This window comes from Balaenoptera acutorostrata, chromosome 1, assembly GCF_949987535.1.
Source record: "Balaenoptera acutorostrata chromosome 1, mBalAcu1.1, whole genome shotgun sequence".
Classification (NCBI taxonomy): Eukaryota; Metazoa; Chordata; class Mammalia; order Artiodactyla; family Balaenopteridae; genus Balaenoptera; species Balaenoptera acutorostrata.
This window is the reverse complement of record NC_080064.1, coordinates 107,649,603-107,675,186: the sequence shown is the minus strand read 5'-3', so window position 1 is coordinate 107,675,186 and position 25,584 is coordinate 107,649,603. Positions and strand designations below refer to the sequence as shown.

Here is a 25,584-nt window from a genome sequence, read left to right as displayed (position 1 = left end):
TTTATAACTGAAAACCTTTTTTATTAATTTATTTATTTTTGGCTGCATTGGGTCTTTGTTGCTGCACGTGGGCTTTCTCTAGTTGCGGCGAGTGGGGGCTACTCTTCGTTGCGGTGCGCGGGCTTCTCATGGCGGTGGCTTCTCTTGTTGTGGAGCACGGGCTCTAGGTGCGTGGGCTTCAGTAGTTGTGGCACGTGGGCTCAGTAGTTGTGGATTGAGGGCTCTAGAGCGCAGGCTTAGTAGTTGTGGCGCACGGGCTTAGTTGCTCCGCGGCATGTGGGATCTTCCCGGACCAGGGCTCGAACCCGTGTCCCCTGCGTGGGCCGGTGGATTCTTAACCACTGCACCACCAGGGAAGCCCTATAACTGAAAACTTTTATGAAAGATATCAGTCTTTAAAAAGTTACAGGTCCAAAGAATATTGATACTAATATTAACTAGGGTTGTCTAAACAGCTGTAAAAAGCAAAATTAAAAATTCGATAGCACAAACAAAATAGCAATTTACTTATCTCTCATGTAAGAGTCCAAGATTAATAGATCCAGATTAGAAGATCCAGTCATTTAGGACCCCAATCTGATGGTGGACCTACTTCAATACATAGTTTCCAAACATCTCTCTGGTTATCATTATTCTAGGCTACAGGAAAGAAGAGTGAGCAGAAGTCCAGGGCAAACCATTGTCTTTTAAATGGGTTAGACAGAACTTAGTGAGAACTTAGTCATATGGCCACATGCAGCTGCAAGGGAAACTGGGAAATACTGTTGCTATTTGGGCAGCCCCATGCCAGCTACAGTCCTATAATGCTGTAATAGGAGGAAAACAGATTTTAATGAAGAGTTAGCAGTGTCTGACACCCCTCTAGCCACTAGAATTCTGTGTTCATCCTTCTCCTGATATGCTCATACCCTCCCCAAGGGAGACAACTCCAAATTCCATCCAGGTGCTACATCCAGCTCAAATTCTGGGATCTCTGGGTGACTTGCAATCATCGCCCTCAGACTCAGATTGGCTTTTTGTGGTCCAGCAACTCATTAACTCAAAGGAAGTCACTTACTTCTCCAACACCCGATAAACCATGGTCTAATAGAAACAAGATGGTTATATGAGAACTTCTTGTTCTTTAGTATTCAGTGGCCCTTCTGCTGCCATAAATCTTGGGGAGGGATAAGACAAGAGATTAATATTTTTGAAATCTCAAGGGAGATGCGTTTAGGCAACTGGAAAAAAAAGAAACCTGCTTTTTCTTTCTAAGAGAAAGTAGCATTAGACAGAAGAAAAGATATTTGGTGACAAAAGACATTCTATTTCATGGTATTTGATGGTGAGGACACTAGTTAAATAAGGGATTTCTGGAGCAAAGTGAGAAGAGAATCCAGAACAAAAGTAAATAGTAGCTTTTTTTTAAAGAAAAATACGAACTTTTTGATTAGCTCGTCTTGAGATGACTATTGAGAGATTAATGACATTTTGATAAATAAGAACCATATCAAAAAGACAGAACCACATTGAAAAACAAAAACACTTTTTTAAATTACTGAGAAATATATATAACTCCATCCTTAAGCTTCTTTCCCTTTATTCTCCCATTAGGCTATGTTGATGTCCTGTATTCCCCACTGTGTGTCTGTGTTTATGTGTGTGTGTGTTCATATAATTCAGACCGTATTTTGAGCAGGAGTCTTCCTGATGGAGCCAAGTGATTTCCAAAACCAAAGATCTATTTTTAAACATATTTTAAAGTAGTTGAAATAAGGCAACAGCTAAAAGCAGTTCAACTAAAGTGTAAACTGTAAAGGCAGGAGTTAGGCAAAGAAAAGGGATGCAACAGAGAGATGAGAAATGGACAAAGGACTTGTGGCTAAATAAGATGTAAAAATATTCTCATAAAGAAGAGTATATATAGTGATTGAAGCCCAGGCCTGAAGCCAGACTGCCAGGTGTACTTACCTGCCTTTTCACTTACTTGCAAGTAAGTAAGAACTTGATAGTACTTACTTGAAAGTACAAGTACTTTTTCTTACTTGATAGTACTTGGAAGTACTTGATAGTCCTTTCTTCATGGGGTTGCCGAGAGGATTACATGTGTGCATTCCCAAAAGATACGATCCATTCCCATTGTATCTTTTGCACCATATAACGTAAACCCTTGAGAAATAACCCATTGGTCTGGAAGGATACTTTCGGGGTGAGGTCACTAAGTCAAAACCAGGTCAGTAAGTCAAAACCCAGTGCTGGAATTATTGGCATCAGATCATCTTCAGCAAGGTTGACTAAGGGAGTAATATAAGGCGCACAAAGATGCATGGCATCGGTCACAACCCAGCTCTCCCAGAACCCCTTACACCTGTCAAAATAGACTCCTGGGTTGAATAAGCCCTGATTCTGACCCAGTGTATGAAATCCTATATCCATTACATTGGTCTTTTCTGAATAATTTGAAAAATTTGTTACATTTTAAAAGTGGATATTTTGTGTTTGTAATCACACAGGCAACTGTGTGAGGAAAGTTCTTTTTTACAGTATTTTTATTTTTTTGAAATTATGTTTGTGTTTCAGTCTTCTCTACTAAACTATAAACTCCTCTAAGTAGGAAACTTAATGCCCTCACTCCCCACCGTACCCCAGCACCCAGCTCAGTGCATGGGTATTTTAAAGTAAATTTCTTCCCGTAGCACAGAACCAAAGATCCAATTTGTGGGGTTGGGGGTTGTGTTGGAGAGGTGGATGAGGGGCCGGGATGTGTTTTAACAGATCTCCTGAAAGATAGATGTTCTCCACTTAAGCTTTTGGAGCAAGACTTGCTTCGGGGTTGTTGGTGACAGTTTCCCTTCACCAGTAGGAGTTTGTCACTATAAGACAACACCAGGAAGTTAAAAGTGAATGGGAAGGGCGGGTGATGGAGATTCCGACCCCTAGGTTCTCCCCTGAGAGTAGCTCAGAGTGTGGGCAACTGCAGGTGAAAAACAGAGAGGTCATAAGGTTAATTTTTTCTGCCCAGAGCAGGTTTGGCCCACGTTTTATCCCCTGGGAGGGGGGGTAATGGGTGCTGCTGAGTGGGTGGTGTGTTGGCTGAAAGGAGGTGGAGCTGAACAGCCCCTCCACATTGGCTATTGCTGCTGTTTGTACTTTGTTGCTTTACATTTCTTTGCAAAGAGCTGAAAGTGCAGTGCCCTCCAGATCGCAGCTGAAGGATCCGCCAGTGTTGGGGCAAAGGCAGCGAGGTCGGGTACCGCAGCAGAGCTCTCAGCTCTGGGTCTCAGCTCTGGGTCTTCCAGGCACAGGGCTCACCCACCCAAGGTGTAGTAGTTCCCGGTGGTCCACGAGGACACTGGAATCTGGCTTCCCCAAAGGCACCTGCTGTTGCAGCATTTATCTAAATGCCACATTCAAGCTCTTCTTTGAAAGGTGTTAACTGATGTGTGCTTTCTGTCTTTTGTCATCCTTTCTTTAGGACAGGTTACACTGACCCAGCCTGGTGAAGATCTCTGGAGACCATGACTAAGAAAAGAATTGCTGTGATTGGGGGAGGAGTGAGTGGGCTCACATCTATCAAGTGCTGCCTGGAAGAAGGCTTGGAGCCCGTCTGCTTTGAAGAGACTGATGACATCGGAGGGCTGTGGAGGTTTCAGGTAAATCTCCTGGTTCCTTAATACTTGGAACTCTCGCCGTAACTAGGTGCATAAGATATTTTACCTCATGTCAGGAAGCATGACGGGCTTCACAGTGATTAAACCTGCCAGACTTCAACCTGCTGACCTCTTCTCAGCAGCCATCACCTCAGGTTCTATGCAGGTTCCTCTTTCCCTACGCTGGCAGCAAAATGGGACGCAGGTATCACTCGTTTTTCCCTTTACTGATGTCTGTGAAAATGGCACAGAGATCATTTTCATTTACAGATCTTCCTTGATTTACAATGAGGTTACATCTTGATAAGCCCATCGTAAATTGAAAATATCCTGTTACAAATGTATTTAATACACCTAACCTACCTAACACCATAGCTGAGCCTAGCCTACCTTAAATGTGCTCAAAACACTTACGTTAGCCTACAGTCAGGCAAAATCATCTCACACAAAGCCTATTTTATAATAAAGTGTCGAATAGCTCATGTAATTTATTGAATGCTGTATTGAACATGAAAAACAGAATGGTTGTTTGGGTACAGAATGGTTGTAAGTCTATCAGTTGTTTACCGCCCTGATCCTTCCAGCTGACTGGAAGCTGCCACTGCCCAGCATCACCAGAGTATGATACAAAATATCGCTAACCGGGGACAAGATCAAAATTCAAAATCCAAAGTGTAGTTTCTATTGAATGTGTATCACTTTTGAACCATTGTAAAGTCAAAATATCACAAGTTGGGCACTGTCTGTAATGAGTTTTGCTCCTATCCAGAAAAGGGTAACAATCTTGGTGGGGGGGGTGGTGTGTAGCAGAATGGCAGACATGTAAAGTGGTTGCTCTTGGTCTGCGTTCATCGGGAAGTGATCTAGAATACTGCTTACAACTCCTTCCAGGAGTCCCGCTTTTCAATCTCTTCTAACCTTACTGTTTTTTTTTCTTTTCTTTCTTACCTTCCTTCCTTTGTTGCTTCCTTCCTTCTTTACTTTAAACAGTTCTCTAATGATTCTAGTGCTTGAATAGGATATAAAGTCTGGCTGCCTTCCTTGCTTTGCACTTTTCCTTCACTTGAGAAATCAAAGCAGTAGTCCTGTCTTCAGGGAAGGGCAGAGGGCACCTGCAACTGGGTTTTCTTGTCCTTGCACAGACTCAGTTTTAAAGTTGAGTTGCTTTAATATGTACACCCAACCCTGCAACTTGTTACTAACAGTTAAGGTATCTTCTTACTTAAATGATAGTTAAGCTTATTATATGTCAAAGAATATCACCCTCCTTAACTGATCTCCCAAGCAACATCCATTGGGTTTGCTTTTCAACTCACTTTTTAAGCCAGTGAATGGTATTAAGGTGTCCAGATTTGTTTCATATTTCACAAAACGAACACAGTGTTGGCCAGCTACTTAAAAGTGGTTTCATTTGTTCACAGCATTCCTTAGTAGAAGAGCAGTACAGTTGTTTTGCATCTTGGCTCTGCCTTGGGGACTAACTCTATTTGACAATCATCCTTATTTGGATCTAGGGCGGATACCCCTTAGCACACCACCCATGCCTCAGTCACAATCAGTCTTGGGCATGGGCTGAAAAGACTGTTAATAAATATTTTGTAATCAATAGAAAATTTTACTTTTGAAATCCAGCACAACATAGTGTAGAGGTTAAGAGCACCTCTACTTTGTCTGGGTTCAAATCCTACTGTGACCTTGGGGAAACCCATTAAACCTCTCTGTACCTCTGTGTTGTCATCTTAAAAACTGGTACCCACTTCATACAGTTATTGTGGGGATTAAGTGAATGAGTAATTATGTCATGACTAATAACAGTGGCACAATAATTGCTAAACATCAGTTATTATTCAGTAGGCCTAGAGTGTGGCCCACACATTTGGTGTCTGGTAAGCATCCTAGCCAGGTCTGGCAACTACTGACCAGGCATGAAATTAGTGAAGGGTCCACCATCCTACCTGATTATCAGGTTTTATTTCCAAAGTGGTTTAAACTTCTTCTCTGTTAAAGACCCAATTTGGAGTTTTTTCTGATTATACCCTTGGTAAAATTTCAACACCTTATAAACTGCTTCCTTGAAAATAAATAAGCTATATTTCATTATAACATTCTGACTTCTGTTAAGACAGACCACATCTGTGTCTATATATTATATATAACATACATATATTTTACATATATTATACACACACACACACACACACAAACACCACTATATCTCTAGAGCCACGGGTGATGCCTGGCATATATTAGGCACCAAATATATTTACATTTTATAAATGAATCCTAGAGAAGCAAAATATCTTGGGTGGCTGCTTAGAATGCTTGTGGAAATAGAGACCTTCGTTCTCACATGTTCCACAGTTACACAGTTGTGGAGCCTGAGGTATTATAAACATCCATTAATTGCGGATTAAACATGTTTTACATGCTGATGCTGATTTCCTCAAGAATTGCCTCTGAGATCTGCTTTTCTATGACCCCCTTGCTTGTTACTTGGAGTCTTCCTCTCCCCCATCCTACACCCTGTAAATTTTCTGTAATTCATTGGGGGTTTCATATATAGGATCATCCCAAGCGATTTGGAATTCCACCATTGCTACCGGGTGTCCAGTAAGCCACTGGGAACTCAAGGCTTCCATTTTCTCTTTCTTTTAACAGGTCTCAGGGACTCAGTATAAATTTCTTTCTTCTTGATCTCCTCATTAATGTTAGACCAGACTGATGGTGAAAAGTCGGTAGTCATGTGAGACATATCACTTCAATTTTCATACTACAATATTACTTTATGAACGAAATAGCTTAAAATGATAAATCCCTTATGAAATGCTGAGGTTTTAAGAAGTATGTAATGCTGGAAAATAATTTTTAATATTCTTTAGTCAATCTGAATTTTAAAAATCCTTAAAGTATACCAAAGCAGTGCTTCTCCAAGTTTAATGTGCACGTGAATCACTGGAGCTTTTGCTGAGGTGTACATTGCGATTCATTAATCTGGGGTGGTGCCAAGATTCTATATTTCAGGTAAAGCCCCAGGTGATGTTGATGCTACTGATCTGATAACTACAGTTCACGTAGTGAGGTTCTAAAGTGTATATGTGATACAAGGGTACCACATGGATACAATATAATGTAAAATGAGGCATATGTAATACATTTTAATTTAAAGTATAAAATTAAGTAATAAACACCCTTAGATGAATAGGTGTTTTTAATTCTTAAATATCAACCACCCCCCCCCCCCAAAAAAGACAACTGAATGGTTACAAAAATACTTAAAAGAGGGTAACTGTAGAGCAGTGGCTGTCAGCTTTGGCTGCACCACTGAACAATCACCTGGGGAACTTTAACAAACTTTAACAAATAATGATATCAGTCCATCCAGATTCTAGTTTTATTGGCCTGGGTGCCAATAAAGCTCTCCACTAGTTATTTCTAATGTTCAGCCAACATGGAAACCTTTGCCCTTCAGCTTTTACCCCAGCTTTCCCACGTGATTAATGAGGATGACATTGCATCTTTAAAACAAAATCGATAACAGTTCATTGAACAAACATTTCTGAAGCTCAGACTTTGTTAGATGGTGTGGAGATACAGAGTTATATAACCTCCTGCCACTGCCCTCAGGCACTCTGCAGTTTAGCTAAGGATGTATGGAGAAAGGACTTCTGAGGTGGATGGGATAAACTCTGGTGCCCTGAGCTTTCTGGGGCCAGCACACTGCCTCTTACCAGCAGATCTCAACCTTGTCTACACATTAGACAAGAAGCAATTAAAACAGGGTCTCTGGGAGTAAGGACCAGGCATTAGTAATTTAGAGTTCCCCAGATGAGTCCAGTGTGAAGACAACCCTGAGAACAACAGTCCTAAGACAGCTTCTGTCCCACGGGATTCTGAGAGTCTGTCAAAGGAACAGAAGTGCCACACTGTTCTCAATCCTCCCACTGAAGGGGAGTCATTTTTCTCCTTTCTTCTGCCCTTACTATTGCCTCCAATCCCTTCAGTTCCAATTACACTACCCTACGTCCCCAGTTCTCTCTTTTCTCGTATGAACTTCCTACTCAATGCGAGTCATGTGCTTAGGCAGGAAATAGAATCAAGATACATCTCTAGAGGGCAGATTATTCGCCGATGGTAGGAAATACTAAAATGCAGGAGCAGAAGCTTCTTTTTCCACTCACTGACCCAGTACTGCTCTGCCCTCACTCTCTTTTATAAAACAGTGAGTTGACAGTGATGAACACCACCTAGGATCCAATCAGGTGTTTAGAAGGGCTTGAAGGTTTTTGTTGACACACAATAACACTTCGTTGTCTTAGTTACTTGAAAAAGAATACAAAAATGTGATTATTGTCACGGGGTAAGATCTGTGATTCATTTAGCTCAGTGACCCCAATACACCTGCTGTGGAAAGCATGGCTCTACTCCTTGTACTAAACTTTGAACCCTTGGAAAACAGGGACAGACTTGTATTTTTTAGCATTAATATAGTATTTTTATTACAGAGGGACTTTAGAAATATCTACTGAATGAATGAATGAAGTCAAATTTAATAGTTAGGAATGTGTCCACCCCTGCCCCCTCAAACGTCTTGGTTCCAAAAGGACCCTACCACTCATTAATTTAATTTTTTAAAAAAAACGTGCTATGTACAAACAACATGTTTAAATAAACTTTGAATTTTAGAGCTGTATTAGATTTACAGAATTATTAGGAAGATAGTACAGAGTTCCCATATACCCCATGCCCAGATATTATTAACATCTTACATTAGTATGACACATTTGTCCTGATTAATCAACCAGTATTGATACATTATTATTAATTGAAGTCCATGCTTTATTCAAATTTACTTAGGTTTTTTCCTAACGGCCTTTTCCTGTTCCAGTTGTTCCCATCCAGGACACCACATTACACGTAGTTGTCATGTCTCCTTAGGCTCCTCTTGGCTGTGACAATTTCTCAGACTTTCCTTGTTTTTGATGACCCTGACAGTTTTGAGGATTACTCGTTAGGTATTTTATAGAATGTCCCTCAACTGGGATTTGCCTGATGTTTTCATCATGGTTAGACTGGAGTTATGAATTTTGGGGAGGAAGACCTTAGAGGTAAAGTGCTATTCTTATCACATCATATCAATGGTACATACTATCAAACTTATCACAATTGATTGATGTTAACCTTGCCGACCTGGCTTGAGATGGTGTTTATCAGGGTTTGCCACTGTAAAGTTGCTCTTTTTTTTCTCCCTTGTCATACTATACTCTTTGGCAGAAAGTCACTATGCACAGTCCACACTTAAGGTCAAAGTTGGCTATTCTAAGCCTCTTTTTTTTCCACATAAATTTTAGAATTAGTTTGTCAATATCTACAAAATAATTAGCTGGGATGTTGATTGGGATTGCGTTGAATCTACGAATCAAGTTGGGAAAATTGACATCTTAACGATAATGAGTCTTCCAATCTATGAGCACAGCATATCTTTCCATTTATTTATATCTTTGATTTTCTTCTTCTGTGTTTTATGGTATCTGCATATAAGTCTCACACATATTTTGTTAGATTTTTACCTAAGCATTTAATTTGGGTAGTGTTATTATAAATAGTATTTTTTTTTTTAATTTCAAAGTTCAATTTTTCATTTCCGGTATATAGGAAGGTAATTAACTTTTGTATATTAACCTTGTATCTTGCAACCCTGCTAAAATTGCTTATTAGTTCCAGGAATTTTTTTTTTTTTTACTTCTTTGCAATTTTCTACATAGACAGTCATATTATCTGTGAATAAAAATCATTTTATTTATTCCTTCCCAATCTGTATACGTTTATTTCCATTTCTTATCTTATTACATTAGTTAGGATTTCTAGTACAGTGTTGAATAGAAGTGTAAGCGAGGCTATCCTTAACATGTTCTCAATTTTATGGGGAAATTGTCCATTTTCTCACTATTAAGTATGCTGTTAGCTGCAGGTATTTTGTAGATGTTCTTTATCAAATTGAAGATGTTTCCCTCTCTTCCTAGTTTGCTGAAGGTTTTTAACATGAAGGTGTAGTATAAACAACATTTCTACAAAAATAAAAGAAAAAATCATACCTCCTTAATAAATCAATTTGTTTTTCCTACTTTCAAGTTTTATTGATTTAAAATAAATAACAGGGGAGAGATTATACAATGTGTAATTATATAAATATGGGTAGACATAGGTATACAGTTGTCCTAGGCATACATAATATTATATACTTGGTGATTGGAATGTGCCCTGAATTTTGTAATATTACTTTTTCCACTTAAAGTTATATCATAGGCCATTTTCAATGTTTCTACACAGATTTCAAAATCATAGTTTTAAGTATCTCCAAATTCAATCTCTATAATTCACCCATTAATTCATTTCAAAGCATTTATTATGCATCCACTATATATGAGGTACTGTTTTGATGATAGAGATGCAAAAAATAAGACACAAATTCTACTATTGGGTACCTCACAGTCATAGAAACAAATGCAGAATATCGTGTGTTCTAAGTTGCCTTGATGGCAATATGAGTGGAGAGTTTTGGCAGCTTGGAGGTTGAATGGGGCATTTAACCCAGTGGAGCGAACAAGAAATACTTCTCCAAAGAAGTGACATTTGATGTAACTTTTGAATGATAGGTAGGAATTTTCCAAATGAAGAAGCAGTACTGTAGTGTTACAAAAGTTTAAAGTTGTGAAAGAGTCTGGAATGTTTCAGCAACAATTTAATGACTCAGAAGCTTGAAGTTAACTAAATGAAGATAAAAAGGTAGATTGGAATAGATTGTGAAATATGCTGAGTTTCAAAATAAGAAATTTGCTTTTCCAAATGGAATCAGTAGAGCCCATGAAGCAGTGGGGTGACAGGGTCTGCTTTGAATTTAGCAGGATACTTAAGGAGTGGTGTAGAAGGTAAATTCTGAATCATATTGAGATACCGTAATTTATTAAACTCTTTTCCTATTGGGGGAGGGGGGCATTTTAAGTGGTTTCTAATTAATAGGTATTTTAAATACTATAAAATGAATATCTCTATGCATTTGATTTTATATTATTTTGCAATTTTCCTTACAACAAATTTTTGTGACTAAGATTAAAATATCGTATTCAACTGTTTTTAAATGAATTTTGATGTATTTCATTAGTTTGTTATGCATTATGTAAATTTACTTCCTGTTTCTATATGTACCTTTCTCAATATAATTCAACATACGTCTATTAAGTATCTACTAAGTGCTATTTATAATTTTATATGCTGTAGGAAGGATCATGAATACAAGTAAAGGGGCTTACAATCTAGTTGGGGAGATAACGAATAGACTATAAGACATTATGGAGGTCTTTGAATCCTAAGCTGAAAAACATACACTAGAGAAAATGGGGCAGTATCCAAAATTTTAATTAGGACAGAGATACAACCATACCCTAGAAAGAACATTTTGGTTGAAGTAGGTAGGATAGATTAGAAGAGACTTGTAAAAACATCATTAGCAGCCAAAGGGAATGAGATCTTGAAGGATGGGGCAGAGAAATGGGAATGATCAATTCAGGATTCTGAAATTGAAAAATTCTTCTCTAAATATGGGAGGAAAATCATCTCTAATGTGGGCAAAGCCAGTGAACACTCTCCTTTGTGGCCATTTAATGTTCAACAATACCCAGCATCCAAATATCTATTTCTGGAATAAAAAGAGAAGAGGGGGTCCAAATTGGTTAAGGTAATTTTCCATAATCAAAACAGTTTTTTTTTTTTTTTTTTAGAAAGAAATCCTAAGTTATTTATTTATTTATTTATGGCTGTGTTGGGTCTTCGTCTCTGTGCGGGGGCTTTCTCTAGTTGCGGCAAGCGGGGGCCACTCTTCATCGCAGTGCGCGGGCCTCTCACTATGGCGGCCTCTCCCGTTGCGGAGCACAGGCTCCGGACGCGCAGGCTCAGTAGTTGTGGCTCACGGGCCCAGTTGCTCCGCGGCATGTGGGATCTTCCCAGACTAGGGCTCGAACCCGTGTGCCCTGCATTGGCAGGCAGACTCTCAACCACTGCACCACCAGGGAAGCCCTCAAAACAGTTTTTAAAAAGTCTAATAGAGTTGAAAAGTCATGGTTTGTGATATCTCAGTGACAGGCTAATATAACAATCTGGGTAGATACTGCTTTATTGTATGTGATCACTACAACACTCCCATGAAGCCATGAGGTAGTTAGAAGTTTTTGAGGAAGCAAGGAAGTTAAACTTGATGGGGGAAGAACAGTGAACTGGGGTTTGATATCAGCTAGATCAATGCTTCTCAGCTTTCAGATGCATCTGAAACTCTTGAGGACTTTGTTAAAAGGCAGGTTCCGATTCAGTAGGTCTGGGGTGGGGCCTGAGATTCTGCATTTCTAACAATCTCCCAAGTGATGCCCCTGCTGCTAGTCCACAGATCCTACTTTAGGTAGCAAAGATCTGGAGCAGTGCGTTCTCAAAATTACAGTGAATTTTGTTGGGCATTAAATGGTTCTGAGACCAATTCCAATGTGTGTGTGTGTGCGTGGGTGGCGGGTGGTCCCCAGACACCAGCAAACAATTCTCAACACTAGCAGGATGTCCAAGAATTCAACTCAATTCTGATGCCTATCTAACCAGAGACAGCGTCATATTCCACAGATTGAGGGCTCAGTTCTACAAGACTGCCCCCTCGAACCCAATTCAGACACCAGTCATAAGCCCAAGTTATTACCTGGGCTTCTGACCAACCAGCTACAGATTGGAGGTTCCAACGACCCCCTCCTTGGATTTGGACTTCAGATGCCAGTCTCAGGTCCAGGTTGTTTGTTACCTATACCTCTGACCAACTGACTATAAATCAGAAATTCCCATGACCCCCCACCCCCTGCCCTTGGGTTTGATTAATTTGCTAGAGCAGCTCACAGAACACAGGAAACCCATTTACTCACTAGGTTACCGGTTTGTAATAAAAGAATATAATTTAGGAACAGGCAAATGAAAGAGATACATAGGGAAAAGGACACTGAGCTTCCATACACTCTCCAGGCACACCGCTCTCCCCTAATCTCTTCGATTCACCAAGCTGGAAGCTCCCTGAACCCCATTCTTTTAGGTTATTATAGAGGCTTCATGACATAGGCATGATTGATTAAATCATTGGGCATTGGCTATTGATTCAACTTCCAGCCCCTGTCCCCTCCCCAGAGGTCAGGGGAGAGGCAACTGAAAGTTACAACCCTCTAATCACAGGGTTTGCTCCATTGGCAACCATCCCCCATCCTTAGTTGCTTTCTAAAAGTCAGCATATTAACATAACAAAGGGCACTTTTTATCACTCTCAACACTTAGGAAATTAGGAGAGTTTTGGGAGCTCTGAGCTAGGAACTGTGGAGAAAGACCAAATATATATGAGAAATATATTTTGACCATCTGGATGACCAAATATATATTTCCTATAAATCACAATATTGCAGGCATTTAGCTTATTTCATTTTTATGTTATAAATAATGCTATCATTAACATCCTTTAACATAAATCTTTGTCTACAATGCTGAATCTTTCTTTAAAAGGCTAAGTTGCAAGGGTTTCATATTCTTGCCAAACTGCTGTCCAGAAAACATTGTACTAAGATCTCATTTCACCTCATTTTTGCTAACACTGAGTAATTGTCTTTTAATTTAGTAAAAACGAGGTAAAATGGGAACACATAGTGGACAGAATATAAGTTAGTATAGTGTTTCCTGGAGAACGATGTGGCAAGTGTATGAAACTCTTGAAACTTCCCTAAGCTTTGAAATATATATACTATTTAAAAGACTATTACTCAGATGGGCAGTTCTCACTTGGAGTCTTATGTCATGGCACTCAGGTGACAGCTGGGACTGGACGTGTGCTGTGACCTCTCTGCTCACATATTTAGAACATCAGCTCGTATAACTAGAACTTCTGGGGGCTAGCTGCACATCTCTCTATCCCAAACATGCTCTTCATGTGGCTAGCTCGGGCTTCCTCACAGGATGGTGGTCTCAGGGTAGCTGGACTTCTTACGTGGCTGCTGACTTCCACCAGAGCAAGCTTTCTAAGAGACCCAGACAGAAGCTGCAAGACTACCTATCACTTAGTCTTGGAAGCCATTCAGTATCATTCCAACTGCATGCTGTTGGTCAAAAGCAAGTCATAAAGACAATTTAGATTCAAGGGGAAGAGACTGCATGAAGGCACAAATACTGGGAGATGTGAAGGGTTGTGGGGAGGGGACTTTTCTTTAATTGGCATTTCTTTCAGAAAACATTTTCAAATGTTTGTTGGCTGTTTATAAACCATGACCTTAATTCTCAAGTTGCTATGAATGCTATTTATTTACTGCAGGAAGAACCTGAAGAAGGAAGGGCCAGTATTTACAAGTCACTGATCATCAACACTTCTAAGGAGATGATGTGCTTCAGTGACTATCCCATCCCAGATCACTATCCTAACTTCATGCACAACTCCCAGGTCCTAGAGTATTTCAGGATGTATGCCAAAGAATTTGACCTTCTAAAGTACATTCGATTTAAGGTAGGGAATTTTGTGGGTATCTCTGTGTTCAGAGTTTCAAGTAAATGAATAACTGTTCTCATTTACCAGTGCTTATGTATAGATTGGTTTGATATGCTCATGTATCTATCCTATCCAGACAGATTCTACTCTATGTCTTCTCTGTGTCTGAAAATATTCATGGAAAAGTCCCTTTTCTATATATTTTGACTGCAGATCCAGGAAGCCACCTTCATTTCATTGCCTTCATTCTATATCATTTGATTACAATAAAACAATGAAGGGAACTGACAGGTATGGGAACTTTAAAACCTTCTGGTTCCACAACTTGTTCCACAACTTCCTGCTTAGCCCTTTTATACTTTCTGAAGTACTTTCCAGTGCATTATTTATGTGATCACAACAACCCAGTGAAGTAGGTATTGAAAAGTTATGAGGGAACAAATAAGTTAACTCTGGTGTAGAGGGAGGAACATTGAATTGGGAAACAAAAACTTGAATTCTACTCTTTGCTCTACCACTAATCAACTTGTGACTTCAGACAAGTAAGTTCCTCAATGTTGATGTGTCTTAAGTTTATTTGTAAAACAAGATGATTGTACTAGATCACGTCAGTGATTCCTTCCTGCTATAAAGTCTTCCGCGTTATTTCTATCATTCTAAACCATGACCATAAAATAATCGATATTTCTAACAGCTGGCAAAAAGCTGAAATCTTCTACCTTCTGCTCATTCTACTAAATCATGACTCTTTCTCTTTAACAACAAAATTTAAATGGCAATATCCAGTGACGACTTCCAAAGTCAGTCATTTACAGCCTAGTGGTCCTTCTCTTCACTTCTCTAAACACTTATTGAACAGGTTTGTTACCATACTAAGCAGTGAAGACACAAAAACAAAAAAAAAAGTGATTTCACAGTCTAGTTAAGGAGATAGAATAATGAAAAGAAATTTCATTGTAAACATAATTATAAAAATAAAGAGCTACAGAGTGATAAATGCCACTGAAATCTATTCATTGCAGCTCAGAGGAGGGATGCTTAACCCATCAGGGCATGAGGCATCAGGCACCTGGGAATTTTTCTTAGAGGAGATAATACCAAGCTAAATGTTGAAGGGTGAGTATCTCCAAATGAAGAAAGAGTAAAAGGATGATCCAGGCAGAAGCACCAGCTTGTGTAAAAATAAAAACATGATAGAGAGGAACTATAAATAGTATAGGATGTCTCAGGTATACAAGAGGGGTATCTCTACTAGTCAACCAAGACATTATGGTCATAAACCCTAGAAGCACAGGAACACATTTTTAATGTTTCCTTAAGCTGGGTAGAGTAACCCATATTTATGATTATTTTTTAAAGCTAAAAATTGTGCCACTGACTATCCCACCTCACACCTCCTTTCTTTATAGTTACTTGTAAAATGGGCATTTATGGGAGTCAAAGAGAGGTTCATTTACATAAAATATGAGCCACTGAGATGTTTTTCTACTCTATTAGGAAAGGGAGCCCTCTAGCTCAGTCACAAGTTTAAGGCCAGACAGTGAGAACAGGACTTGAGGTAAGAAGGCATCAGAGAGTCTCAGGATGTCTGGGGATATGGGGAGGAATAGGCATTTAGTGCATGGAGTGTCTCAGAAGCACAAGAGAAGCCCAAACTTTATTCAAGTATCACATTGCCTTAGGGTATGGTCCAAGAGAACTAGTAATCTGTACTTTTCTAGAAGCAGAGGAGAGTGCAACATTAGTCTGCCAACTCTATGTTTTATTTAGCTTGCCTCATGGAAGTTTTCTCACTCTGACCACAGCCCCAAACAAAAAAGTTCTGATTTGTGGAGTATGAAAACCAAATACCCTTGCATGAGGCCTGTTATGTTGTATCCGCCCTTTGTTTACTCTCTGCAAGGAGAGTCCTGTCAGGGAAGATGTCCACTATATAGGCTGTGGTTATAGTCTCCAGTGGCTACCCTTTTTCTTTTTAGACCACCGTGTGCTGTGTGAAGAAGCAGCCTGATTTCTCCACTTCAGGCCAATGGGAGGTGGTCACGGACTCTGAAGGGAAAAAGGAGGTGAATGTCTTCGATGGAGTTATGGTTTGCACTGGCCATCACACCAATGCTTACTTACCCTTGGAAACCTTCCCTGGTAAGTAGCCTACCAGGAAGGAAGACACTTGAACTATGCCTGTGACCTGATCCCTAAAGAATGGGAGGATTGTGGTCTGAGTGATTCCTACCTTGGGATGAAATAAGGCTTATCTTAATTCTGCATATTCTCCTGAAAGATGTTGGGGTAACTTGTATTAATGCTATTTAGGATGTAGAGATAACAGTAATTTGGGGGACTAGAGGAAAATTAGAAGGTTCTATATTTAGTTTTACAATAATTTTAGTTTTTTTAAGGATAAAAAGTTGATCCGCATTAGATTGAATGAGGCCTTTTTTTCTTTTTAAATTTTTATTGGAGAACAGTTGATTTTAAATGTTGTGTAAGGGCTTCCCTGGTGGCGCAGTGGTTGAGAATCTGCCTGCCAATGCAGGGGACACGGGTTCGAGCCCTGGTCTGGGAGGATCCCACATGCCGCGGAGCAGCTGGGCCCGTGAGCCACAACTACTGAGCCTGCGCGTCTGGAGCCTGTGCTCCGCAACGGGAGGGGCTGTGATAGTGAGAGGCCCGCGCACCGCGATGAAGAGTGGCGCCCTCTCTCCGCAACTGGAGAAAGCCCTCACACAGAAACGAAGACCCAACACAGACAAAAATAAATAAATTTATTTTTTAAAAAAATGTTGTGTTAGTTTCTGCTGTACAGCAAAGTGAATTCATTATACATATACATATATCTACTCTTTTTTAGATTCTTTTCTCATATAGCTCATTACAGAGTACTAAGAAGAGTTCCCTGCGCTATACAGTAGGTACCTATTAGTTATCTATTTTATATATAGTAGTGTGTGTATATGTCAATCCCAGTCTACCAGTTTAGGCGTCCCCCCCACCTTTCCCCCCTGGTAACCATAAGTTTGTTTTCTACCTCTGTGAGTCTATTTCTGTTTTTTTAAATTTTTCTTTATTTTTTTATTTATGGCTGTGTTGGGTCTTCGTTTCTGTGTGAGGGCTTTCTCTAGTTGTGGCAAGCGGGGGCCACTCTTCATCACGGTGCGCGGGCCTCTCACTATCGTGGCCTCTCTTATTGCAGAGCACAGGCTCCAGACGTGCAGGCTCAATAATTGTGGCTCACGGACCCAGTTGCTCCGCGGCATGTGGGATCTTCCCAGACCAGGGCTTGAACCCGTGTCCCCTGCATTGGCAGGCAGATTCTCAACCACTGTGCCACCAGGGAAGCCCCTATTTCTGTTTTCTAAATAAGTTCATTTGTACCATTTTTTTAGATTCCACATATAAGTGATATCATATATTTGTCTTTCTCCGACTTACTTCACTCAGTATGACAATCTCTAGGTCCATCCATGTTGCTGCAAATGACATTATTTTGCTCTTTTTTATTGCTGAGTAATATTCCATTGTATATTTTTACCACATCTTCTTCAACCTGAATGAGGGCGTTTTTAGCAATCGAGGAAACAAACAGAAATACTGAGTTTCTAAGGAAGAAATAAAGCTTAAAGAAAGAGTTTAATTACAGTCTTTGACCTGGATTTTCATTTTTTGGGGAAAAAAGCACTCTATGTATAGTTTAGAGTATATAAGAACATATATACTCCATTTGGAATGGAAGTAGGTATTTACAGATAATGAAAAGAGGGGGTGGGGGATGGGCAAAATAGGTGAAGGGGATTAAGAGATACAAGCTACCAGTTATAAAATAAATCAGTCACAGGGTTGTAATATACAGCAGAAGGAATATAGTCAAAACACTGTAATATCGTAATAACTTTGTATATTGCATAATCTATAAAAATATCAAGTTCCTATGTTGTACATCTGAAACTGCTATAATATTATAAGTCAACTGCACTTCAGTTTAAAAAAATAGAGAGGATGAAAAGGCAAAAGAGAATGGAGATTTTCTGAAGCAGTTTGGATTTGTGAGTCCACAGGTCCAAAATACTAACAGATCCTGAGTTAAGCAGACTACTTATGATAAGGAAATCACAAGGTTCCACTCTGAGGCTATGGGAAAAGGAAACAGGCAAAATATTCAGAAAGGTAAGAGTGCACCTGAGTAAAAGCAGAACATATGGAGAATATATGCATAAACTCTACACACTGCAAAAAAATGAATGATTTAACAAATGATATCAGATAAACCATCACCCAATAATTATTTTCCCTTCTCTTGCAGGAATTGAGAAGTTCAAAGGACAATACTTCCATAGTCGAGATTATAAGAATTCAGAGAGTTTCACTGGAAAGAGAGTCATTATAATTGGCATTGGGAATTCTGGAAGCGATCTGGCTGTGGAAATTAGCCATACAGCCAAGCAGGTTTGAATTAGTAAATTATTTACTTTGCTTCACCAAGGAAGCTGCAGGTGGACCCAACAGAGTGTATGGTTACCTGCACACAGCCCATCAGTGCCAATGGCAAATGCAGGGCTTGGTTTCATTGCCTCAGTTGGCAACATTATGATTGGTGATGTGATGGAGCCAAGGTTACAAGTTAGAGTCTCATCATTCATTTGGCCTCACACTAAGGAATTTGGTCATGACCACAGACTGTGCTCATAACCTCACTCAGCTGTCTCTTCAGAATGTGCCTCTGGCTCTGAAGAAGACCAAGTGATTGCTGGGAGAGCTTGTTAGAATGCAGCATTTGGAGTGTGGATCACCTGTTGGCCAGCAGAAGTGCTATGCTCTTATCTGAAGGAAAGTGTACTCAGTCATTGAAAGCTTTTCACTCATAGGATGGTGGGGGAATTTTCCTCTTCACTCTTCATCACTCCCCGAATGGAAAAAAGAAGTCTAATCCTTCTACAGACAACATGGGTATCAGTATGAAAACCATCCACATTGTAGCACATGCAAGCAGCTCTCCCCAGCCTTTGCATACCATTAGGTAACACAGAATAACATTCACTCTGAAGCAATTTCTATGACCTTGAGGTTTTTTGGTTTGTTTGTTCCGTTTTTTGTATCATAGCTTTTGAACTGGGAAAAAAGTATCTTAATTATAAATTCCTAGAAAAAGACATCATTGATATATTTTGTTATTCACATCTTTATTGAATTGTAACTTTGTTGGCAATAAGTAAATGTCTGGCTGTTCTTCAGTAATTTTAATTAAGCTGTGCTTCTCCACAAATTGTTTTTAAATTATTATTATTATTATTATTATTATTATTATTATTATTATTATTATTATTATTTTAGGGTTGGCATTTACTTTATTTTTATTTATTTATTTTTTTAACATCTTTATTGGAGTATAATTGCTTTACAATGGTGTGTTAGTTTCTGCTGTATAACAAAGTGAACCAGCTATACATATACATATATCCCCATATCTCTTCCGTCTTACATCTCCCTCCCTCCCGCCCTCCCTATCCCACCCCAAATAGAAGTTTAATGCCACAACTTTGTGAAATGAACTTTACCCACAAACTCCATTCAATAACACTTCTTCTCAGGTCTATCCCCATCTATCCCCACAAAACTGATTTCATATATTACTCCATGAATTAATTCAACAAGCATTTATTAGGAAATAGGTACATAAACAATAAAGGGTAAAAATGTATGTGGGTGCTATGATAAAAGAATGTACAAGGTATGTGGTGGGGACCGAAGGCATGAGCTTTCTTTAATACCATTTGCTTGTTAAATGGTCAGTTATAGAGGAGCTGGGCCTTACAAGCACTGAGGAATTGTAAATTGCCAAATAACAAGGCAGCAAGAGCGGGTGGAGGTAAGGTGGTTGTGTCTGAGAAAGCTTTGTGACCTATGTATTATTGCCACTATTTTATACATAGAGAACTTTTTAACTGAAGCTCTGAGCATTTACATTACTCGTAACCGATACTAAAAAAGTTATACACACTGCACACAAAACCATTTGATTTCTAAGACTACACACAGGCTCTTTCAACAGTGACATGTAAAAGTGCTTATTTATGATAGCAGTTAAGGTCACCATCGGTGAGAATATATTTATGAAGTACATGATTATCCCTCTGTAGACAGGTCACCTTTTAACATGAGGGCTTAGACAAAAGACCATAAAACAATGTACTTATATAGCTTACAACCCTGGAAACTATCTCCAGCAAGTTTTATAATATAGAGAAAGTGATGCTTTTGCCAGGTAGTTGAATACCAAACTTTTATTAAGTGGACTTTAGCCAGCAGATAACACAGAAAGACGGACCAGCTCCCTGTGGTTCTACTTGCAATCTTCAGTTTTCCCTTAAATCATCAATGAAACATTACTTAAGCACAGGCTTTGGAGTCAGTTAGACTTAGGTTGGAAATTCAGCTCCACCATTTAGTAGCTATATGATCTCAGGCAAGTTATTCGTCCTCTCCATGCTTCTCATCCATAAAATGGACATAACAATACCTACCTCAAGAGGTTGTTGTATTGATCAAATAAAAATATAGATAAAGGACCTAGTACAGTGACTTACAGGTTACAATTCTCAATAAAAGGAAGTGATGCTGATGATAGGCTGGGGACTAAAGGGTGTATATGCTCTACCTCCCACCTTGGAGAAAACACATTTGGAAAGATAAAAGATAAGAATATATAATATTAAATATCAATATAAATGATAATTTTTTTGTATTACTGCAAACAATGTCAAAGGCAAAAAAAAAAAGACAGAAGATTTCAGATCAAATGATGTCCAGTTGCTTTCAGCTTTACTGTTCCATGATTTTAAATGAGTTGGACAGGTGACAAGTGCTAGAGAAGTTCAGAAGATGGGGAGAAAATTATCAGCCAGAATGGTCAGTAGTGTCTTCATGGAGGAGGGAGACTTGATCTGGATCTTAAAAATGAACAGGCTTTGGAGAATGAAGGGGATAGGGGGCTTTTCAGGGAGACATAATGACATTAAACAGAAATGCACTGGTAGTTCAGAGCAAGACATAGTCTTGGTCAGTGACTACACCAATTTAATTGTAAGCTTAGTGTTTGAGAAGAAAATGGCAGGAAATTTAAATCTATATATATTGGCAGGGAATAAAAAGCCAGACTAATCAGTTTGAAATTCATCTTGAAGAAAATGGGTTCCCATTCCTTCAGAGAAATGAGTCAGGGAATGGCAAAAACAAACATTTTTTTTCCCATACCTCAGGTTTTCCTCAGCACCAGAAGAGGGGCTTGGATCTTCAATCGTGTCGGAGACTATGGATATCCTTTTGATGTGTTATACTCTTCTCGATTTCAATATTTTATGAAGAAGATTTGTGGTCAATCATTAGCAAATACATTTTTGGAAAAAAAGATGAACCAAAGGTTTGATCATGAAATGTTTGGCCTGAAGCCTAAACACAGGTATGTTCCCAGGCTGGGAGGTGGGCAGTAACAGCCAAGGCAAAGAAAAAGGACTGTTCACATAGGCTAATAGTATAGCTACCTCTACCTGTACTTTAAGCAAATCCACAGAATCTGAGATTAGATTTCTACCTTTCCCCCACACAGAAGTCCAAGATCTATTGGTCTATAATTTTCAGGCTATAATTCTCCTTGGCATTAACCATTTTATCATTCCCCGAGGTACCAGTTCTTTTTACATGATGCCCAATAGCAACAACAAAATGGTAGTAGCAGGCAATGTATCATTCATTCATTCATCCAACAAACAACTGAGCATCTGTTATGAGCCAAGCATTATACTGGCATGAGAATACTGAGACTAAAGACCTAATAGTAATAGTAATACTAATAATAACACCGTACCTTTTTGAGGACTTAATATAAGACAAGCACGGTTTTAAATGAGTTACACGCATTATCTCATTTAATCCTCACAACAGTGCTATAGGTTGGTACTATTTTGATCTCCATTTTGCAGATATAAAAACTGACACTTAGAGAAACTAATTTGCCCAAGATCACACAAGTAATAAATGACAGACTCGAGAAATGGATATTTCTTTAATACTCTAACAAGAAGACAAACAATAGACTATGATAAAGAAATGCATGGAGTGCTATGAGAGTAAGAAGGATGGGAGTTCTCACACAGCCTAGAAGGTAGACTGTGACAGCATTTCTAGAAGCTGATTTTAAATGCTGTTTTCCCCTCCAGCTTTTAATTTTTTTAATGTTTAGATTTACTTGCTATAAAGTAGTAAGTACAATGAGCACCCATATACCCTTCACTTAGATTCACCTATTATTAACAGTTTACTATATTTGCTTTCTCTCTCTCCCTCTCTCTGGAGATAGATAGATCCATACATATATAGCATCCATATATACATACATATATTCATAATTTTTTTCTGAAACATTTGAGAGTAAGCTGCAGTCAATACGACACTTTACCCTACATTCTTTAGCATATATTGCCTAAGAAAAAGGGCATCCTTCTACATAAACATAATTATCACACTTAGTAAATTTAACATTGATAAAATACCATTATCTAATATAATGCATATTCACATTTTCCAAATTGTTTCAATAATATTTGTAGCTTATTTATTTATTTTTTTTGGCCACACTGCATTGCTTAAAGTTTGGAGTCCTAACAACTGGAATGCCAGGGAATTTCCTGTAGCTTTTATAGTTTTAAATCCAGGGTCCTGTAAGGTATTACACCATTGTATTTAGTTGTCATATCTCTTTAATCTCTCTTAATCTGAAATAAATCTCCATTTTCTTGACATGGATTTTTGTTTTTTTTAAGAATTCAAGACATTTGTTTTGCAGAAAGTCTCTAAATTTGGACTTTCATAGTTGTTCTTCCTCTATTATATTTAGGTTAAATAATTTTGGTGTGAATATTCATAGGTTATGTTGTGCCTTCTTGGTGGATCACATCAGGAGCCATATGATAGCAGTTTATTGCATATTAATGATGTAAAATTTGTCAACTTGGATTAGGTGGTCTACCAGGTTTCTCTTTTGTAAAGATTTTTTTTCCTTTCAAACTAACCACTGGGGTGATACTTTGAGACTGTGTTCCCCAACCTTTCAGCCATTTATTTCACCCAATTATGGAAACTGTAGCATCCATAACTTTGGTGATCACAAAATAAATTGAGGCTTTATGGAATAATAAGACATAGTCAAACAAACAGGGTAAGGAAGTAGCATTCTAATTATAAATACAAGGTCTTGGAATAGCAAAAAATACATTATGCTCTGAGGCTGCACATAGTTTGGTTTGGCTGGACTATAGGCGAAGATGGAAGAGTGACTGAGTACATCTCCTGGTTCACTGGGCAGATACATGAAAATGTTTGTATGCTCTGCTAAACAAAAAGTTTAGAATGAAGACAGCCCAGAGTCATTGAAAGATTTTAAGCAAGTGAGTGACATAATAATAAATATATTTTGGAACAATCACTCCAAAAATGATGTAGAAGATAGATTGAAAGGGGATGGAGCAGGAGGCCCTAAAAGACAGCTGTAATGGCCCAGGTGAAACAGAATAAGTAAAACTATTCTGGGGATGTTAAGAGGAGAAAGGGTGGCCTTGGTGACCAGATGTAAGACTCACAGTTTTGTGGCTTGGGCAACAATGTGGATGGTGGTACTGTTAGTGAACAGGAGTAAGTTTGGAGAGAAAGATGAAATGATGAGGTTGGAATGAGAACAGAATCTGTATCTAAAGGTTTGAGTCAAAGAATTACTAAATGCAGCAAACAAGTAATACTGTTTAAACATATGTTGTTCCTAAGAAGAGGCCAGCTCTGTCTGAACATGATGGGCTGAGGATTCTCAGAGTCTGTTAACACAGGATCCAAGTATTCGCACTGCTTTTAGAAAGGTCCAAGGTTCTGCACCTTATCCTATGTTATTTCGAGGAAACACTACTTACCATGCCTAGAGTATCTCAAGGGAGTTCATAAAAAACCATTTGATATAAATCCTAAAATCCTAGGCTGTGTGACCTTGGACAAGACACTTAACTTCTTTAGGCCTCAGTTTCCTCATCTATAAGACCTGGATAATGACAACTGTCCTGCCTCCTTCGTTGGGTTTGTGTGAGACTCAAATACATTAATGTATGTAAAATCAATTTATAACTGTAAGTCACTATATACGTGTAATTTATTACACCTTTTGGAAAATGATGGTCCAAGCCTAGCTCTTGGGCCTTTGAAGAGGAAAAGAGACTCAACAGAATGTTGATAGTCCAGTTCTGCAGATTTCTTGATATATGGATAGAAGCTACTAGACTGTGGACTTATCATATCACTGAGAGCATTATTAGTCCTTGAGAAGCCATGCACGTACTCATCAAATAAAATAATTCTTCCCTCACTTCTCCAACATCTTCTCTTTAAATGTCATCCAGGGTCCAGCTTATACTCTGAGATCCTTATCTTTATCAAGCTGGTATACATTAGACCTTTCCCAAATTTCATGAATAAAGGGAGACTACTAGCATATTGATTAACCACCTCAATCAAAATAGAATTTTACTTACATGGTAATGATCGATACCTCTCATGATCTCTCTTGATTTCTCCTTCTTTATCATCATTCACAGAGCTCTGAGTCAGCATCCAACGGTAAATGACTTTCTGCCAAATTGTATAATTTCTGGCTTGGTGAAGGTGAAGTCAAACGTGAAGGAATTCACAGAGACAGCGGCCATATTTGAGGATGGCTCCAGGGAAGATGACATTGATGCTGTTATCTTTGCTACAGGCTATAGCTTTGCCTTTCCTTTTCTTGAAGATTCTGTCAAAGTAGTCAAAAACAAGACATCTCTGTATAAAAAGGTCTTCCCTCCTAACCTAGAGAAGCCAACTCTTGCAATCATAGGCTTGATCCAGCCCTTGGGTGCCATTATGCCCATTTCAGAGCTCCAAGGACGCTGGGTCACTCAAGTATTTAAAGGTAAGTGACCATGCAAGATGACTACCTAATTACTTAGTGGCTTGTTTAATTATGTTTATGTTCTTGCTTATAAATAGCTGAGACAGTATGTATGATAGTAACAGTGCCTGGCACAAAATTAGTGCTCAAAAATTAATTTTTGAGGGAATATAAAGTAGTAATTTATAACCATGGACATATAGCAGAATCTACTAGAAAGTTTTCTGAAAATAGGCATGCTTTGCCTGGTGGTGTTTATTTAATAAGTCTCGGGTGGGGCTGACATAAGATTGTTGAGAAAATGTTCCCCAGGTGATTCCAACGTGCACTCCAGATTAAAATCCACTCATCTAGATTTTAGACAACTGATACATATTTGTGAAGCAAAAGAATTTAATCTTCTTTCATTATAGTTAGAGAAAGTCAAATATAGAAGTGCTGTGATTTCATTTCAGACA

The 25,584-nt window shown here is 38.7% G+C and overlaps 1 protein-coding gene across 4 annotated transcripts in view; it reads left to right on the top strand.

Moving 5' to 3' along the window:
* Window positions 1-3,158: 3,158 nt before the first annotated feature.
* FMO5 (flavin containing dimethylaniline monoxygenase 5) overlaps window positions 3,159-25,584 on the top strand; it is a 29,686-nt gene continuing 7,260 nt past the window's right edge. The window contains exons 1-7 of one of the 4 annotated variants that reach the window (XM_057540021.1): window positions 3,159-3,224; window positions 3,455-3,632; window positions 13,999-14,187; window positions 16,149-16,311; window positions 18,470-18,612; window positions 21,423-21,622; window positions 24,795-25,147. In XM_057540021.1, coding sequence (XP_057396004.1) covers window positions 3,498-3,632; window positions 13,999-14,187; window positions 16,149-16,311; window positions 18,470-18,612; window positions 21,423-21,622; window positions 24,795-25,147 — 1,183 coding nt within the window. In that variant the 5' untranslated portion in view covers window positions 3,159-3,224; window positions 3,455-3,497. Of the gene's footprint in view, window positions 3,301-3,454; window positions 3,633-13,998; window positions 14,188-16,148; window positions 16,312-18,469; window positions 18,613-21,422; window positions 21,623-24,794; window positions 25,148-25,584 lie in introns of all 4 variants that reach the window. The other 3 variants (XM_057540029.1, XM_057540025.1, XM_057540011.1) reach the window with 3 other exon arrangements.